This window comes from Leucopleurus acutus, assembly GCF_964270905.1.
Source record: "Leucopleurus acutus genome assembly, chromosome: 4".
NCBI lineage: Eukaryota > Metazoa > Chordata > Mammalia > Artiodactyla > Delphinidae > Leucopleurus > Leucopleurus acutus.
In genome coordinates, this window is record NC_139146.1 from 126,248,610 (window position 1) to 126,269,044 (window position 20,435).

A 20,435-nucleotide genomic window follows, 5' to 3' on the forward strand; every position below is an offset into this window, starting at 1 on the left:
TAAATGTTTGTTGATTACATTAATGCATTGGAAGTATCTTTACTAATTTGAATATAAAAACAGGCTTCTTAACCTATAAGATTCCCTACTAATATTTTGGTTTCTATATCCGGAGGAATCGAATTGCTGCAGTAGAAAAACAAAGGCCTATTTTATGGCTTTCAATTAATTATTATTATTATTATTCTTTTGACTTAACCTTCTACTTTTGTCTAGGGGAGAGGAGTAACTTCAGAATGAAGGAATCCTATCCAGAAACTTGGAAGTTCTAAGAAATATTCCTTCAAACAAATCTGAAAATCAGTAGTTTTGGAGAGCAGCGACCACCGTTATTGTCTTTCCAGTTATTTGAATGGCTGAGTTTAGTGGTAAAATCCTTAGGCCGTCCTCATTGTGATAAGGAATTCAAGTTGTGACCAACCCACAATGCTTCCTCTTAGTTTTAGATTGAGTGTACAACACAGCATTGTTTGTACTGAAATTGAGGGTGTTTGGAAGTTTGAGAGTGTTGTACAACTACTGCCTTGTTAGGTTTGTCCAGAAATACTGTTCTATAACCTGAAAAATTTTAAAAATTTCTTGTCTGAAAAATAACAGATCATTACATAAGGGATCTAGTTTACTGATTTAATCATTATGACAGTGTTGCTTTATTTCTACATAAATAGAAAACGTCTTTGTAAGAAGATCATATTTCTTACTATTTAAAAAATAATAGTTCGTAGTCTTTACTAAAAAGAAAGAATAGTTTTGAGTGGATTATAATTGTTTCTTGCTCTTAGAATTAGTATTTTACATGTTATTTTCTTAGTGGTGGTGATGGTTTTTACCTTTTTTTTTTTTCTTTTTCAGTTACTGTAGACATTGGTGGGCACTGATGAAACTGGGCTAGAATGAAGTTTATTTTACCTGGTTTCTACTATAATTATATAACTTTTAGAAGTTTTTTTGTCCATATATCTTACAAAGGTCTAACTAGGTAGATGTTTGTCTCATAATTTTTAAAAAATAATATCTTTATAGCGATTGCACTCTACTTTTTGGATGCAGGGTTTATGTCTTTGGTCAGCATTGTATATCCCCAGTGCCTGGCGCATGTTAGAGTTTAAATCTTTTCTCTTTTTCAGTTCAAAATACACATTTTCTGAAGGCACGTTGTGTGCAGTGCAGTCACGCACTATCTTCCCCCAATATGTCCACTCAACCTTCCTGCCAAGAATTTGAAGAGGAAGATGGAGTGATTGTTTCTGAGAGTCTACATGTGAATAGTGATTTTCTGGCATATTCATCTAAATGAGGTCATTGTTTTGCCTCAGAGAGCAAGAAAAGAAATCTAGGCAGGAGTTACCTGAGTTCTAATTGCACACATACTGACTGACACTTCCTAGGGATCCAGGCATGGGGGGGATTAAGCAATAGCAAATGAGAATAGGATTCCTAAATTTAAAAAGCAAATAATAAGACGACATTTTTTTCGCTTGTTGTTTTTCTATAGTTGCCAAGCTAAAATTATGCTCACCAAGATAGGAACCCTATTTAAAAAACAGACTCACTGGTTTTCTATAGACAATACATTTTCTATATTACAGTGGTGTGCTTTTTCTGAAGTGCAAAACCTTGTAAAATGATAGTGAGGCAGAGTAGAGGCCAGAGTTCCAGGATTTGTTCAAGTCAGTAGTTGCTCATTGTGATGGTATTGAGGCTTTCCTTAAAGATGCTGAGTTATTTCTGAAATTAAGCAGATTCTGGCTTTCTTTGGTCCTGTGATCACTGGCTCTTTAGGTAGTGGCTTCAGATGTTGCTTCTTCTAAGTACGGTTGCTTATGTGTCCCTATTGTATTCTTCATTCCAAATTCTGTCTGCTTGCTACAGAATATTTCACAGTGAACCATGTGTTGCTGACTCTTCATCTATGGGCCCAGAGCAAAGAAGACCTAAGCCTTCTTCAGCATGTAACAGTCTTCAGCACGATGGGAGAGTCAAGGAAGGCAGAGAAGTTTTTGCATTGTCTTCAGTTAATTACACATTTTTAATTGAGGTGCTTTTATGTAAAGTGAAGGTACAGATGAGTTTTGACCAATGTATGCACTTACGTAACCATAACCAACACCTCAATCAATATACAGAGTATTTCTGTCACCACCCCCCCCCCCCCCCCCAGATTTCTCTCATGCTCCATTCCATTCAGTCCACACTTAGGCAACTACTGTTCTGATTACTCTCACTGTAGATTAGTTCTGTGTGTTTACAAACATCATATAAACAGAATCACATAATGTTGCTTTTTTGTGTCTGACTTCTTTCATTCAGTGTACTGTTTTTGCCATCCATGTTGTTGCATGTATCAGAAGTGCATTCTTTTTTATTTCTGTGTACTATTCCATCACATGAATACAATTCAATTTATCCATTCTTCTGTTGATGAATATTTGAGTTGTTTCCAGTTTTGACTATTCTGAATAAAGCTGCTATAAACCTTCTTGTACCAGCCTTTTTTATGGACATTTCTCTTGGGTAGGTACCTAGGAGTGTATATGCTAGCTCACCGCATAAGTGTGTGTTTGTAAGAAACTGCCAAGTGGTTTTCTACAGTGGTGGTACCATTTTATAGTCCAGTAGCCAAATATGAGAGTTTCAGTTGTTTCCTATTTTCAGCAACATATGGTGGTGCTTGGTCTCTTTTAGTAATTCTTGTGGATGAGAAGTTCTTCTGCATTGTGGTTTTAATTTGCATCTCCTTGATGGCTGATGTTATTGAGCACCTTTTCATGTGTTTATCGACACTTTATATCTTCTTTTAGTCAACTGTTTGTCTTTTACCCAATTTTTTGACCTATTTAATGTTTGAATGGTGAACGAATGAATTACTACATGACTGAATTCTGTGATTATTTATCTTACTTACCCAGGTTTCAGCTTTCATATCCAAACCTGACACCCCTCTTGCTCCAAGCCATGATGACAGCACCACTCTACCTAAAAGACTTCTAGGAAGGTTCTGTTTGCTCAGTCATAAGGTTTTTTTCAGTAGACTTCAGTTCAGTAGACTTCTTGAACTACCACAAAGAAATAGAAATATCTGGTAACAACTTAAGATGGACACTTACATTTTTGTTTTAAAAATCTATAATCACTAAGCTTTTTTGTTTACAGTCTATGAGAAAAGTGATTGAATATAAAGACAAAGCAGTGTGTATTGAAGATGGATAGAGGTGAGACCAGATTGGGTATGTCTTAAGTACTGTGCTTAGGATTTTAGATTTATCCTACAGAATGGTAGTTTTCAGAAGTTTTGCAGAGTCACTCGAGGGTTGCTAATTCTCTCTTCTCCCCTGCTCTCACAAGCTCTCTTCACCTTTTTAATATTTTGCTCTCATTTGAGCAAAGGGTTCAGCATGTAAAAAGTTTAAGAGCTGCCACTGAGTTGTTGACATTTCCTGTTCTGGCAGCAGTATAGAGGGTAGATGAGAGGGGCAGGAGACAAAAGATAGGGAGATTACTAGGGATGTTATTCAAGTAGTTTGGGCAAGAGGCAGATGGCATGCGCTTATTAAACAGTACTAGAAAAGTGGGACTGGTTGTAGTGGACTTAGGAGAACTTATGATGTGAGTGGGTGACGGAAGTGTGGGGACAGGCAAGGGTAGTTTGTAACAAATGATAGGAACCAGAATGACATCCAGATTTCTCTTTTTACCCCCTTATTTCAGAAAAGTTCCAAGTACAGTGCTAAGAACTTATTTTGCCCCAGAACCATTTGATAAGTTGCCAAAATGATGCACCATCACTCCCAGACACTTGAGTATGCATTTCTTATAAACAAGGACATTCTTCTGCATAATCACAATATAACCATTAAAATCAGGACATTGGCACTGGTATATTAGATTGTTTATTCCTCAGACCCCATTGTTGTTCAAATAATATCTCGTATAAGGACAAGATTCCATTCAAAATCATGGGTTGCATTTATTATCATGTATCCAGAACAGTCCCTTGATCTTTTATTTTCATTCCTTTAACACTTTTGAAGATTACAGGCCAGTCATTTTGAACTGGGACCCTTAATTTGGGTTTGTCTTGTGTTTCCTCTTGTTTCCTCGTTAGGTTAGGCATCGTTGACAGGAATATCACAGAAGGGATGCTGTGTTACTCCCACTGCTTCCTATTAAGTAAACATAATTTCAGTTTGTCTCATTACTGATTTTCACTTTCAGCCTTTCTCACTCTTACACTGGGAAAACACTTAAAATAATTTTCTGGTCTTGAGAAACCTACGTAAAAATTATTTTATCTACAGCTCATGGTATATTCGCTTGATCAGAAGTTGTAGATATAATGATTCATTGATAATTGTCAGTGCTCTTTTGAGTACAGAATGCTTTTTTTTCTCTGTGGACATGTTTATACTGGCAAATTTATTAGCTGCTTTTTGTGTGGTTCCCCCTTCCCACAAAGGATGTCAGCTCCAATACAAGTTAATGGAGCAGATAGAGGAAACTCCAGTTTTTTCTTTTTTTAACTTTACCTTCTTAACCTCGACCACATAGGTCTTACCACAAATTCTTACTATTTGAGATCCAAATGAGATATGGTACGTGCAAGAGCAGTCCCCCTTCCCGCCCCAATATTTAAGACTAAACATTTTAGCCACCTTTTCTTGGGGGAAAATACAACCCCCTGGTAATTAAGCTTAACTTACTTTCCTTGAAATAAATCTCTTTTAGGGAATTCCCTGGTGGTCCAGTGGTTAGGACTGTGTGCTTTCACTGCCAAGAGCCCAGGTTCAGTCCCTGGTCGGGGAACTAAGATCCCACAAGCCACGTGGCTCGGCCAAAAAAAAAAGAAAGAAAATCTCTTTTATCATTTCATAAATTTTGCAAACTCATAAGAAACATAATAAATTTCATGTAACTAACTTAAACCAAAATGGGACTCAATTTTTCTTAATGTAGGCTTAGCAGATTTAATTTAAATAAAGGTTATAAATTAATTTTAATTAATGTTATTTACAGCATGAAAATTTATTGACAGTGTCGAATAGTGGAGCAACTGAAATCATAAGCCAAAGCAATATGAATAAAAATATTGCCTAGACACAATTTTATACAAGACTGAAAAAACATTTCCTTATTCAGTGACATGATGAGGCTCAAATATAGACCAAGCAGTTAGAAAATTACTTCTTTTATAGGCTCATACACATAAAAGTGTTGTTTTTGAATCTTAAAAATTATATTTACCTGCTTACAGTGAATTTACCTTTTTAATGTAAAAATTGTATTTATCTTGTGTGCTTGTTCTTTGCTTTAGAAATACCATTCAGGGTCAAACATGGGATGAGCAAGCACATACAAATTTTTCTGTCAGCTGAAATGAGGCCCTTTTTTAGCTTACTCTTGATGTTCATTGAATAAGTAAAAGATTGCTCAAATGTGTGAAAAGTTGGAAACTGTAGCATAATGTTCATTGTTTCCTATGATAGCAGGATATTCTTTTCTTTGCAGAAATCCAAAACTTGTCTGGGCAGATCAATAAAACTCATCTTGAATGTATTAGACTGCAGCTTCTTCCTTTTTTCTCAAGTCAAATTCTCACAATCAGAAGATTCAGAAAAAGAGTACCTGCTCATTGATAACACTTGTTTTTGAAAGGGAAGGAAAATCGTTTCAGTTTGTTCTTCAGCTTCACTAGGTGGTTTCCAGTAAGACTTGAGACTTGCTGATGACTTCTTCACTTGGGCCCGAGCAGCAGTGGAAACATTTTAGGATTTCTTTTTTGTAACACGATGTTTTCTAAAAGCGTATTTTCCTTTTAAATCCAAGAATTTTGTCCCTTGAAGTCAAAAACATTAGAGACTGAAGAGCAAGTGTGAGATCTGCAGCCGTTCTTCATCTTCAAAGTATTCAACAAAATCTCTTCCTGTGTTGTCTTAAAAGGACCCCTTTCAGCTCAAATACCCTGTTGAGAATTTTTCTTCTGCTAAGCCACTGGATTTCTTTATGTAGTAGGAGATGTTCTTTAAATACTCTGGAGTGAAATGACCTTTGTTTAATGAAGTTAACCATTTTGTAGTGTCTTCCAGAACAGTTTTATTTCATCCCGAGTGTTTTTGACACCAGTACGTGAATACCTTCTGTGTTAGTTCAGGTCCCCAGAGAAACAGATGTCAAGACAAGATTTGATGTGCAGGGAGCCCCATCCAGAGTTGGCTATTGGAGCATTCCCACCATGCTCAGGCTTCTGCTGGGAGAAGTCTAGAGGAAGCATGGCCAGGTGTGAATGTTACTGTGGATTCCAAGGTGAGGTAGCTGGGGGCTGTCAGGCAGCTCTGCTCCTCATAGCAGGTTCTGTTGAAGGGATATCTCAGCAGGGCACCACTGTGGCCACCACAGCCATGATATCCCATTTGGGCTCTGACACCATCCTGTCATGTGGATGCCTTTCTTACCCTGCTGACGTTAGACACGCCCACCCAAGTAGAACTTCTCATTCTGCTCTGCCTTTGCCCTGCTGGGTCTCTCTGCTGTATGGATCACTCCTCACCTTGCTCATAGTCAGGCTGTTTCCTCCCACCTTCCCCCACATACTGGGAAGCCCTCCTCCCTCTGCTTGGACTGACACCTCTGCTGGACTGCCACCACCTCCCACACATACACCTAACTTGCCTGGCTCCACTTAATGGCTTTAGGACTGAATTGTTGAGGGGAGAGGATAGTAGAAGGAAGTAGAAGAGGAAGAACCATTTGGGTTTCTTAAATCTGCAACTGACTAGAATATGCTTCCATTCACCGAGGTAGAGAAAATAGGAGGAGGACCTAAGAAGAAACTTGGGTGTGTGTGTGTGTACAGGAATTGGCGTTTTAAAATAATGAATTTGGGGCAACTGTGGGATATCTTGATAAAACTAATAGGCTCAGTGGAGGAGTTTGGCTAGAGAGAATAGAATTGGTTGTCATTAGCTTCTATGTGGTAGTTAAAATCCCAGGTTGCAAAGAAACTGCAGAGAAGGAAGGAGCTGTCAGTGGAGAACAATAGTGCTGCCTGGTGGACAATACTAAGAAAAGGATTATATCAAGGGAAACTAGGGGATGTGAGAATTGTAAAGAGGGGAGTGCTTGTTTAGTAATGTCAAAAGTTTACATTTTTTACAAAAATGGTAAAAGATCCAGTGGGATTTAGCAACCAGTTTAAAATTTAGTTATAATGGAGTAAATCCAGATTGCAGAGGGAGTGGAGGTGAACGGGAGTGAGGAATTAAATTTGGCCAGAAATAGGTATGTTATTTAACTTACATATACATATGTATATGTAAGTTAAATAACATAAAAAGTAGGTATTGACATATGGACTGAAAAATAGTGTTTTTCATCCTTTCTAGTAAAGATATACATGATTGATGAGGCATGTGGATTTAAAATATTCAGTTCAGAACCATAAAACTTCAAATGAATAATTGCTGGTTGTATGAATACTTGTATGATGTGCCCCGTATTGTTCATTTTGTGTTGATTTTATTAATCTACAGTACTAAGGATCTGTTCAGCTAATTTTGCAGCCTCTGGAAGATTTTCACCTTAAGCTGCATAAATGATTTCCCAGTTAGCTGCAGTATGGGAGATGTGAAACTAGAATTACTCCACAAATTATGTGCTTCTGAAGTATTCATCTTTTTAGTCACACATTTTTTATAACGTGCTGAAAATAACAAGAAATTTGATAAAGGGAAAATATCTTTATGACTTAGAGGAAGATAATTTATAAATAAATGTTAACGTATTAGATTTATACCCTCTGAGTTTCAAGAGTACTACAAGTGACTTGTTCAGTACAGACTACAACTTAAAAAAATGTGTTCAAAATATCTGGTACTTTTTTGTGACCTGGCTTGTAGCTCTTCTTTGATGAGGAAAGAATTTTCAGCACACGACTGGCTTTAAAAAGATGTAATAATTATTTACTCACTAAATGTTTTGAGGACCGACTGAGCCAAGCATTTTTGTAGGTGCTGAAGATAGTGGTGAAAAAGGTAAGTCTCTTTCCTTGTGTAGCTTAAATTCTAGTGGGAAGAGGTGGATAATACATGAAGAAATGAATGGATGGATGGATAGATAGATAGACAGATAGGTAGGTAGGCACTCTATATAAACAGACACTATTCCAGTGCTTTTATACAGTGCTTGGAGCAGAATAAAGCAGGGCAAAGGGGAATAATGTGATGCAAGGGAGTGATTATTTTAAATAAGATTATTAGGGAAAGTGCATTTCTTAGAGGATGTTTGAAAAGAGTCCTGAAGGAAATAATGGGAAGAACCATGCAGATATATGAGGGAGAGCATTCAGATAGAAGGTGTATCCAGTGCAAAGGCTCTGAGGTAGCAACGTATTTTCCTCTTCCAGAAAGAACAAGGACAGAAAGAGTGGAGCAAGGTGAAAAAGGGAGAAGAGTGGAATATGAGCTCAGAGTGGTGGGATGTGTGTCGATTATACAGGGCCTAAAATACAACCATTTAAAAAAAATGACCTTTATTGTGAGTGAGATGGGAAGCTCTTGGTGGATTTTGAGTAGCAGATACTAAGTATCTAAGTAAGTGATACTAAGTAAGTGATACTTAGTATGTGTTCTAGATACTTACCTTTAATCAGTTTGAACATAGGGATTAATACTAAATTATTAATTTGTCATATAGAGAGTTCATAATATGCAGTATTATTAAGTGGTGCGTCCAGAAGAGGAATCCTGGTGATTAGTGAGGTTCTTTTAGGATTCATTGAAAATCCTAACCTGCTTATAGAAGGTGATTCCCAGCTTTGAGTTATCCTTCTCGATGATCAGTACAATTTGGTTGATTTTCCTACCATCTATATCTTAAAGCTTCTTAACTGACTTTGCAGATCAGGCGTAGTGGCTTCTGAAAATGTTAGTATTGCACAGTCTTTGAAGGCTTTGACAATTTGCTTGTCACCCCGTGTACATTAGTGTAACCAGTATTACTCAGTGTCTACTATGATTTCAAGGTTAATCTTTGCCTGGTAATCTTCTTTGGAGGCTCACAATTCTGGTTCACTCTGAGATAGGCTTTCAGAGCTCACTTTAACATGTATACTATGCCCTCTTTAACTCTTTTAGGCAACCTAAAATAAGCTGTTCAAATGGTTTTGGATAATCAAAGGTCTTTTGAGAAGCGACGTTCATAAGAAACTATTTAAAAAGTTTGTGAGAAACTTAAAAAAAAAAAGCACTGAAATTAGGTCTGAAGTGCTGCTAATTTAACCAGGTATAATGACTAAAAGTTACCCTGTATTTTCTAGGACTTGGGGAAAGTCACATAGTAGTTCTCTTTTATCTCAATAACCTTATTATTGAATTTTTTTGAAGAGCAATTTATTATAATACTTATAATACTTCTCCTTCATCCTGGAATGGAGATGCCTGTAGGTGTCTCTTCCTTTAGGTACCCTTAGGTTTGGGCCTCTCTGGACTTTCACACTGCCAGGAGAAGCCTGTTCTCCCCACTTACCTAAGGAAAAGTGGTGCCCCTTTTCCCTTTTCTTTCTCCAGCCGTTACTTTATACAAAGTCCAGCTTTATTTAATATGAGATTTGCCTACTCACTAAAATTCGTTTGTAACACCAAAAATCAGTACTTGTGGTACTTTCACAGTCATTTGTGGATGTTCGCATGCACAGGGTGGCAAAAAATTTGAGTCACCTGACATGGACTTTCCCGTCTGAACCAGGTGACACTCTGCTTTCTTGTTTCAGCTCTCATATTCTACACAAGTGTCCTTTTCATCGTCTGTTTACTGAAACATTTTTCACTAAAAGCTTTTTGTGTTTATTGTTTGTGGTTTTGCTGTTCAAAATGATTCCCAAGCAGTTTTGAGGTACTGCCTAGTGTTGTGATGGAAAACATACATGTTAGATAAGCTTCTTTCAGGCGTGAATTTATAGTGCTGTTGACCATGAGTTCAATGTTAATCAACTATATATTAAATAACATGTCTTTAAATAGAAATACACATATAAAAAGATTATGTATTGATCAGTTGGCAAAAATGTGACTAGCGGCTTGCAGGAACTCAACCGTGTATTTCCCTTAGGAACACTCGTTTGGTATTTGTGGCAACTTTATAGAACACAATTACTGTGAATAATGAGAGTCGACTGGGACTTCCCTGGTGGCGCAGTGGTTAAGAATCTGCTTGCCAATGCGGGGGACATGGGTTCGAGCCCTGGTCTGGGAAGATCCCACATGCCGCGGAGCAACTAAGCCTGTGCACCACAACTACTGAGCCTACACTCTAGAGCCCGTGAGCCACAACTACTGAGCCTGCATGCCGCAACTATTGAAGCCCGTGCGCCTAGAGCACGTGCTCCGCAACAAGAGAAGCCACCGCAATGAGAAGCCTGTGCACCGCAAGGAAGAGTAACCCCCACTCGCTGCAACTAGAGAAAGCCCGCACACAGCAACGAAGACCCAATGCAGCCAAAAATAAATACGTAAATTAAAAAAAATAATGAAAACGGACTATGTTTAATTAAGGGTAGTGATTTTATAGAGACTTTAGGTATAAACATTTCCTCATTCCCTCTCACTGAAACCGTTTTAGATTTGTTTAAATACATGCATAAAGAGTTGTAATGTAAAATTTAATATTGCTATGGGTTCAGGTTAAAAGTCACTGATTAACTTGTAAAGAAACATCTCTAAACATTATCTTCTACAAAATTAATATGTGCCTGAGGCATATGGAGTGCTCAGTGAGTATTTATTTTAGAGTAATAATTTTTGAGCATTGTAGGATTCTGGTTTTGGAGAAGAAGGCAATATCAGTGTTAGAGAATAATATTCTTTTAAGACTTTATCATATGTAGTTATGTAGACTGAGGCACATGAAAGAAAACTCAGGTGAATGTCAATTTCTGGTCCCTGCTTTGCTCTAAGCTAGCTGATCTTGAGAAATACTTACTCTCTTTGAGCCCAGTTGCTTTGTGAAGTGAACATTTTCAATTTGTTCAGTTTCATTTTCTTTTGTCAGTATTATTCCTGACCTTAAACATTTCCATTCTCATCAAGGAAATCATACAATTTAATGTCAAAATATATTAGCTGTCACATTTTGTTTTACTGACTTCAACTTCAGTCTCACTGATTATTGATAAAAATGTAAGTTATGTATATGATATATCTGACATTATATACTGGTAAGAAGAAATAAAAGAACATCCTTAAATTTTACATAATTTTTTTTTTAGGATATAGGATTCTGTTTGTTGATGTTTGTGTTTCATATGATACAGTGTCCTAAATCATACAAAAAGTTTTCTCTAAAAACAGTTTAAAATTAGAATTATAAAAAGCAAAAATGTGCTTTTATTAATACCTCATTTATTAATATTTCCTGTATGGCAGAAGTTTTAGATTATGGGTGCTTGGTTTTTTTTTGTGGGACTTTATAAACTAATTGTTTTTTTTTGGAAAAATTGCTTTATGAAGCCTTAAGCACTGAGTATAATTAAACTGTAGTCCAGAGTTAGATACAATTTAATAATAGTTCAATTCCAAAATAAAAGTTATTGTAGGTGAGACCATGAAATTTCCTAACACGTGATTTTAATACTTTGCCCTAAATTTTCTAAAACGACTCAGAGGAACCAATATTTACAGTAGATGGCATATTTATGAAAAATCTGGCATCACCTATTTCATATATATATATATATATATATATATATATATATAAAACCCAAGATTATACGACCTAGGAAACAGATGTTGTATATCTCAACAGCAATACTAGAATGCAGAGTTTGAGACTGGGATTTATAACGGGATTTGGAAAAGGAGCAGACATCTTGTTTTCAAAACCTGAAGTTTTTCTCAAGACCGAAGTCAACATTGTAACTGCCACAGAACAGGAAAAGGGAAGCTTTTCTCGCTTTACTTGTTCATCTGCATCAGAAAGTCCAGTATCCCTGAGATAGGAACCACTGCAATAAGAAGGGAATGAATAGGTTCTCCCAAAGGAAGATTGTTACTTCATTATGCCTCTGCCCTGGTCACCAGGAGCGAACTTTGCATTTCCCAACCTAATGCTTGGCAGCACCGAGACGTTTCAGTAATGGTTCATCATAAACCCAGCATTCTCCATCTTCATGAAATAACCTGTCTCCCGTTGAATTCCCTTTTGTTTCCTTTCTCGGGCTTCTGCTCTTTGTCTTTCTTCAAGTCTGTGCTTGGCTTCAGTTGCTGCATCAGTGTCTCTGATAATTTTAAGTTGAAAGTGACATCCTTCCAAAGGCAGTAGGTTTCGTACTCATTCTGATCTTCCAACTTCCTCACTTTCTTCTTGATTATAGGCAACTTCTTGGTATCTATAAAAACTACATTTTCCCCTGTTGAGTATTTTGCATACATTATACCATTCCATTCCCCATCAATTCAGCAGAAAGATTTCGTGTCATTTGGAGAAAAAAATCTCAGCAGTAATTCTGTGCTTCTTGCCCCCATAGAAAGGTTTAGTGTGGAAGACGATATTGGTACTATAGCCAGTTTTGGAACAATTAATATTGCATTCTCCGCCTAGTTCCACACAGGGCACTGTGTGGAGAGACCTTCCACGACCATTGCGGAATGTGAGAATGTAATGTTCATCATGTACTATTTTACAGCCTGAACCATTCGGTCTGTGGCATCCTTCTGGTCACTAATACTCACAAACAGGTCCAGATGTGCAAAAAAGTCTGCATACATTTCTAAAAGAGATCTTCTTTCAAGAATAAATGTTGGAAGAACTACCTTAGTAAGATCCATTCCAAGCCTAACCTGTGACAACAGATGCATGATAACACTCTTGTGCTCTTCCACTGACCCTGCCTCCCCTTCATCATCTCTCTCATCATGTGAATCGAAAAGTTCAGCATCACTTGTTCCATTGGACATGGAAGAATTAAGTGATTCCATGGTATCTGGGCACTTTAGACTATTCCCTAAGCTGCTGTGTGTCAAGACTGAGGCAGATCCAGAGGAATCTATTAAGTGCTGTGGGGATGAGCCACTGATGGAATTCATCCACATCATAGGCTTCATCTTCACATCTAGAATAAGAGAACTCTGGGACTGTGTTTGGAGACAAGTTGACATGGCTTGGAGAAGTTAGACTGCTTCTAGGTGGTGAGTGCCCACTGCCTGTACTATTTGGTGTTGGAGTCTGATGATGTCCCAAGGTAGCTAATACAGGTCCAACTGGTAGAGAAGATGGATGCTGCTCTGACTTACACAACTGAGCAGGTTCTGGAGGTGAGACAGTCTGGGAAGGCATTGTGTTGATCACACGTTCCAAGGGACTAGGTTGATATATTGCATCTACAGGATTAATAGTACTTCTAGCGATCTGCAGCAACACAATGCAGTGTTTAATTGATTCTACCACGCTATTTGTTGTCTCTTTGAGAGTTGCAGTTTTCTTTCTCTGTTCATCATCTTTGCAGTTTTGAAGTTTGTCATCAAAAAGCTTTAACTGTTCTATCAAGATTGTAGGTAAGCATCAACCTCTGTAAGTTTCTTATCAAAGTTTTGGACACTAGGAACAAATCCTGAATCAAACCCCCAGGGGGCGGCGGGAAGGAGGCAGGGAGAGAACGATATCGATATTCGTGGGCCGCGAGGGCCGCTTCCGAGTACCCACTCTTCTCCACCGTCTGCCGGATCACCGGGCTGCTGCGCAGTCGGTCCGGTACGGTTCAGCCGGTCCCCCGGGACAGCCCCTCGTTCCCTGTGTAAACTAATTTTTGAATGTTTTTTTCCCCCTTAAAAGTGTTTAATAGTTGATTCTGATTTCCTATTAATTATTGGATAAGTATTATTTTAATTAAGTCATTAGCTTATTTAATAGATTATTATTAGAAAGAACAAATTTTCTAAAAATACTGTTTTTTAAATTAATACCAACAGAAAATGAAAATTTCCTCTTAGTTTCTATATATTTATTACTATTTTCCACTCCTAGAATGAGTCAGAGAAGTCCAATTTTTATGTAAGTCTATCAGATATTTTCAGCCTCTTCAAATATTCTGGAATTCCTGTAATTTGACTTTCAGTTGTGTCATTGAATATTTTTTATTGGCTGTGCTTTAAATCTGATTCTTCTACTTGGATTTTCCATTATTGACCAGGTCTGTCGTTAAGAATCTGTATTATTTTGAAAGCTATTTACGTGCTACACTGTAAATATAAGAGTCAGTTATCTTTATTGGCTTAAGACATTTCTTCTCTGTTCCCCTCAATATTACACTAAAGTTATACAATGACAGTGATTTGTATTTTTATTATTCATAATTGGTAACGGAAGTGTTCTTCAGTGACCAGGTACTGTTTTTGAAATGCCAGTTATAAACTTTCTATTTGTTGATAGGCTGGCTGCTTACCAACAGTCTCCTCCCTTTACGCACATTCTTTATGCTTTGTTTTATGATCTTGGTTCTCTCATTTTTTTACTTTGTAAGTTGCTCTTAATATGTCATTTAACCTCTTTCAGTCTTGTAAAAATATGCCTGTTAGGTTGGGTACACAAAGGGCAATTTTCTTGGGGCCTGCATTATCCCAGGCAGTGTCCCTGATTTCATGCCATTCTGTGAATAAACATCCAAGTGAAAAACGTTCTTGTTAGTGTTCCGAGAGCTAGACTTTAGATACAGTTACTAAAGCAAGATTTTGATTCTAGCCTTGAAGAAATCCTGTGTATAGCAGATTTACTTTTATATACACAGGGGTTGTGTGTGTGTGTGTGTGTGTGTGTGTGCGCGCGGGCGCGTGTGTGTATTTTTTCATTTGTGTAGGTCACTGTGTTTCAGCATGTTATTTTTAACCTGATTTCCTGTGATATTTTCATAGTTTGTCTTTGACATATACTAGCCAGCAAGATTTTGATGACCTTTATTTTCTGTAGTTTATCTTCTGAAAACAATGGATATATATATTCCTTTTTCTAAGGAACCCTACCTGCTACCTCAAAGGTAAAGTTTGTATTGTGCTTGCCTGAGTTGTAAATAAGAACCACTTGACTTTTACTTTTATTTTTTTCTTCAAAAGCATAATAACATTTTAATTTTTATTTTACACTGGAGTATAGTTGATTAACAATGTTCTGTTAGTTTCAGGTGTACAGCAGAGTGATTCAGTTATACATGTATCTATTCTTTTTCAAATTCTTTTCCCATTTAGGTTTTTACAGAATATTTGGCAGAGTTCTCTGTGCTCTACAGTAGGTTCTTGTTGGTTATCTATTAGAACTACTTGACTTTTAAAAGCCGCATTTAATATATATTACATCATAGTTTATTGATTACATTTGATCATCAAAATCTCTTGCGCGAAAGAAGGTTCCCTTCCTCTTTCTCTAGAGGGCTATTTCATATCTTTCTCTTCAAATTTGTAACATCACTCTCAGCTGATAACCTTGCTTCTTCCTATTTTACAAAGAAAAGGAAAAAATAATTGGAGGAATGAGCAGGGAACTTCCAAAGACTCTGACCACTATAAAAATCTACCTACTTCCAACTGTTCCCACATTGAGAAATATGCTAAAAAGAAGTAAAGTATTTATATAATACTATACTGCTTTTCCATCTATTACCGTAAATGTAGTATCCCCTTTTCTAACTATCCCCTTTTCTAACGTTTGAATGCTTTCTCATCATCCCCTTTTTAATTACTTAAGGATATCACTTCACTATTTCTTCTCTCTCTTGATTACATTATTGACTTTTTTGTTTTGTGCTGGATCATCCTTGTCAGTGTACAGATATGCTGCTAGTTCGCTAGTCTTAATCAAGAATCTTCTCTTGATCCCGTTTTCCCTACCAATTACTACTCCCTTTCTTTTGTTCCCTTTTGCATCAAACTGCAAACTCTTCCATACCCACCATCTCTTTTCTCTTTTCCCAGTCTCTTAAATCTACTTTTATCAGACTTCAACTAACGAAAACTGCTCCTATTACCAGTGACTTCCATGTTACTGAATCCAGTGGTCAGTTCTCTGTCTCCATCCTACTTGATCTCTTGGCGGTAGTTGTCATCATTTACTTTCTCCTGCTGGATATGCTTTCTTAACTTGGCTTTACGGGTAACTCTGGTTCTTGGTTTTCCTACTTAGTCCCCTTTGCTGGCTACTTCTCTTCTTTTAGAATGTTGGAGGGTCTCAGGGGTCCATCTTTAGAACTCTTCTCTTTCTACATTTATACTTCTAGAGTAAGTAGAATTTAAGAATTTCCCCCCCCCCCACACACACACACTGTAGCTTATTTCTTAGAAATTGTTGATTATAGAAGAGAAAATAAAATACTGTTATTTAAAAACTATCTTTTGGACTTTCTTGACCCCATCTTAAAGTTTGCCATGAGAACTGTGGACCTTTGGGGGAGTGACCATCTAGTGGCAAGGGTTGGAGAGGTGGATAAGGCTGTTTTATTTAAAGATCATTGTGATATAATGTAGTAACTCTTAGGGCATGATAGAAAATGGATATTGTATTTCCTTATCTCATAAACCTTAAAGGTATTTTTAAAAGGAATTTTATATAAACTTGTGTAATGTGTTGGCATTATTTTCTGTAACCTCAAGCATGTCCATATAGATATCTGCAAAGGATGAAATGTAAAAAGGAATGTTATGAAAAGATTCTATATCAGATCAAATTTTAGAGCCACGGTTAAAAACATAAAAGTAAACATGCTTGATGCATAAAATTTGAGAAATACGGTAAAAAAAAGAATTAAAACACCTATCATACCACTGCCTAAATGCAGTTTATATTTTGAAATATTTCTTCAATCTAGTCTTGTGCAGTTTAAAAATCATTGTATGATCATATAATGTCCATCATTTTGTGAAAACGTCCATGTTTTCACAATTTTTTTTATGAACATTATGTTTAGGGATTGTACTAAATATATCCCATCTCATGGGTTCATTTGTCTTGAACATTTGGGTTTTGATTATTTTAATTTACATTTACATTTATTTTTATTTTTTGTTTTTGTGGATAAAGCTGCAGTGAGCATCCTCTGCATCATTTTTTTTTTCTGTTTTAGGATTACTTCCTTAGGATAGATTGCCAGAAGTGGAGTGACTGGGTCAGAGGGTATGAACTTACGAATGGTTTTTCTTTTCTTTTTTTGAAATAAAATTTTTTATTTATTTGATGTCTAGTTGATTTATATTCATTATGAAAAATGAAAATCATAGTGATTATATTTGGTAACTGTCAGAAAACTGTGTCTAAAGGCAAGGTTCTGTGATCCGAAAAGTTTGGGAAATTCCTAAAGTTAAAAAAAAGCGCCTTTTAATCTTGGTTTATCTCAGCATTTCCTGAACTTAACTGAGCATTGAATAGGTTTTTTTGTGATACACTTCTTAACATTTTGTGGAAGTTTGACAAAGGGTATAGTTTATGAGCTACTGATCTAAAATTTAAAAATGTTTTATTGGTTAGATTATGTTTTATTGGTCAAAGCAACTAAACTATAAACCTTTGTTCTAAAATTATTTTTAAAAGGAGATTAAAATAAAGCTGTTTACTATATGATTTTTGTGTATGTCTTTATAAAGTCTCATACTTTTATAATTTAAACTTTCTATACTGACTCCAAAAGAACATCTTAATGTCTCCATGGCATCAAATACTTTTTACAGTCTTTAATGAAATTTGGAATATAGACATATAACATAAAAGTAGAAGATAATGTAGATTGTACAAACCTTTTTTCCCTCCCCCCATTTTTCTCTACAGAATGTGAAAACCTTTGCATCTTCTGATAGTCTAGCCAAGGTCCAAGAAGTAGCAAGCTGGCTTTTGGAAATGAATCAGGAACTGCTCTCTGTGGGCAGCAAAAGACGACGAACTGGAGGCTCTCTGAGAGGTAACCCTTCCTCAAGCCAGGCAGATGAGGAGCAGATGAATCGCGTGGTGGAGGAGGAACAGCAGCAGCAGCTAAGACAACAAGAGGAGGAGCACACTGCAAGGAATGGTGAAGTCGTTGGAGCAGAACCTAGACCTGGAGACCAAAGTGATTCCCAGCAAGGACAATTGGAAGAAAACAATAACCGGTTTATTTCAGTAGATGAGGACTCCTCGGGAAACCAAGAGGAACAAGAGGAAGACGAGGAACATGCTGGTGAACAAGATGAGGAGGATGAAGAGGAAGAGGAAATGGACCAGGAGAGTGATGATTTTGATCAGTCTGATGACAGCAGCAGGGAAGATGAACATACACATAGTAACAGTGTCACAAACTCTAGTAGTATCGTGGACCTGCCTATTCACCAACTCTCCTCCCCGTTCTATACAAAGACAACAAAAGTAAGTACATTTAGTCTGCTCTTCACCTGAGAAATTTTACATATCCGTATTAATTGTAACGAAACTTTCCTCACAGTCTTTGTAGTATTGCAAAATTAATCTTCAGATGTGTAGTAATAAAATGAACTAATTTTTGTTTTACAGAAGGTATTAGAAAGTATTAGAAATAGAAATACTGATAATGGGACAATGTTATTACACATGGAGAGAGGGTATTTGATCCTATTACTATGAAAAATCATTAATATCAAATTTCATTATCAGTTTTGTCCCTGGGACAGGGGTTAGTAGGTTGCATGTAGTGGAGAGGGTTGGAGTGAAACATGGTTTGTGTAGATCAAGTAGTGAAGGCTCTTTTCTTATTTACCAAGTGCAGCTGGGCTGGTGGGCTGTGTATTCACAGGTGTTACTCCAAGGCAGTAGTTATTGGAAGCTACCTCATAATTAGTTTTCTTATTATGATGAATAAGATATATCCTTTGTAAATAGTTTTCTCTTTGTTATGTAAACAAGGTAAAATTACAGTCTGAATATTAGTATTTGGTTGTTGGGGAAATCTGAGTAGGTATTTTTAAAAGTTAAAATGCTAGACGCCGATGTATTTAAGATTATGAAACATTTTTCCTACTTTATAAAACAACAAGAATGTATGGTGCTGTCTTCACTGCTTGTTTTCTTCTAGTTATTTTATTAAAGTTAAAGCATTTAGGAACCCCAGAGGAATTTTTTTTTTCTTCCTGCTTCCATTTTAGTGGAACACTCCATTTGCTTCTCCAGGCAATTTGAATATTAAGTATAGGATAACCACACAATTTTGGTTGGTATTTGACTGTGAGAAATAGGAGGTGATATGAAAATGCACTTAGATTCCCAACTTTCGCTCAAGTTACTGCCACTACTTCCCTTGCTTGCAGTTTTCCTTTCCCTTTGTTCCTGGGAGACAGCTGTGTTGGATCTGCCTCCTTATCTCATTTAGCTGGTGGTAGCCCATGGAAACTAGCCATAGCCATGTTTTAAAAGGTGGACAGTTAGACTCTTGTCTAAACTAGAGGAATCCTATCAGTTCAGGGACTTGGTGACTAATCTAGTGCTGAGAGACAATTCCATTTTATACAGTCCTTGGAGGCTGTGCCAGAGTTAAGGACTGGATACACTGTCACTATCACACACCGTCATTGCTTCCCAGAATTGTCCTTGCTGGATAGGCAGGGAGCTGCTGTCTGAGGTGGAAGCGGGAAGTGTTTGAGTAAATATGGAATTGCCAGTGCTAATTCTGTGGGGTGGCATGTGGGCTTCTTTCCTCAAAACATTCCTGGAATTATCACTTAAAATTGCGGTCATAACAAGGGGCAGGGATTGTGGAGAGAAAGAGGAAGCATTGCTCACTACCCAGTCTTTCTATTGTATTCCCTTTCCCCCATCAAATTACAGTCAAAATGAAATGATATAGTGTCTGGGCTTTGCTTCAAAATAATACCAAAGGGGAGAATAGGAAGGAGGGTATAGATTGGCCATGAGTTGCTAATTGTTGAAGCCGGGTTATAGGGAAATGGGGGTTCGTGGGTATTCTATGTAGTTTTCCAAGTATGTTTAAAGTTTTCCATAATAAAAAAAAATAAGTTGTAAAGAATATGAACACAAACGCACGCACACACACACACACACACACACACACAACCACCCAAAGTTGGAAATGAGAGTTTTCTTTACATACCTTGGTCTTGTTCACTAGCTCCTCAGTCATCTAAGTGCTGACTTCTCTTCTGCATTGAAATTTATTTTCTCTGTATTTTGGTGCTATTGAAATTACAGGAAATTCAATAAGGACATCATGTGCATTTTGCTGGAGTTAGAATTTATCTTAATCAATATTTTAGGCAGTGTTGCTAAGCAGTGGTCTATATAAAGAGGAGAGAACGTAAAAAGAATTATATTCAGAATGAATGAGGTATGTAGCATAACTTCTATCCTCTTTTCCCCTTCAGGCTTCTTCGCTCATAGATCTTTATCTTTGCATGCTTTCTGTTTCTTTATCATTTAGAAATTAGATAAAAATCATGAATATCCATGTAGAG

The 20,435-nt window shown here is 36.8% G+C and overlaps 1 protein-coding gene and 1 pseudogene across 5 annotated transcripts in view; one reads left to right on the plus strand and one right to left on the minus strand.

Annotated features, from left to right (window-relative positions):
* FBXW7 (F-box and WD repeat domain containing 7) overlaps positions 1-20,435 on the plus strand; it is a gene marked incomplete at its 5' end in the record, with an annotated part of 206,006 nt that overhangs the window by 96,151 nt on the left and 89,420 nt on the right. For 2 of the 4 annotated variants that reach the window (XM_082838427.1, XM_082838426.1), the window contains 2 exons: positions 17,093-17,142; positions 17,791-18,360. In XM_082838427.1, coding sequence (XP_082694553.1) covers positions 17,860-18,360 — 501 coding nt within the window. Of the gene's footprint in view, positions 1-7,641; positions 8,028-17,092; positions 17,143-17,790; positions 18,361-20,435 lie in introns of those variants that run through there. The other 2 variants (XM_082838425.1, XM_082838428.1) reach the window with 2 other exon arrangements.
* Positions 12,069-14,454, minus strand: LOC309961151 (oxysterol-binding protein-related protein 9-like; annotated as a pseudogene). The gene is made up of 3 exons: positions 14,429-14,454; positions 12,687-13,785; positions 12,069-12,654 (listed from the first exon to the last, which is right to left on the minus strand). The product of its transcript is annotated as an oxysterol-binding protein-related protein 9-like (transcript).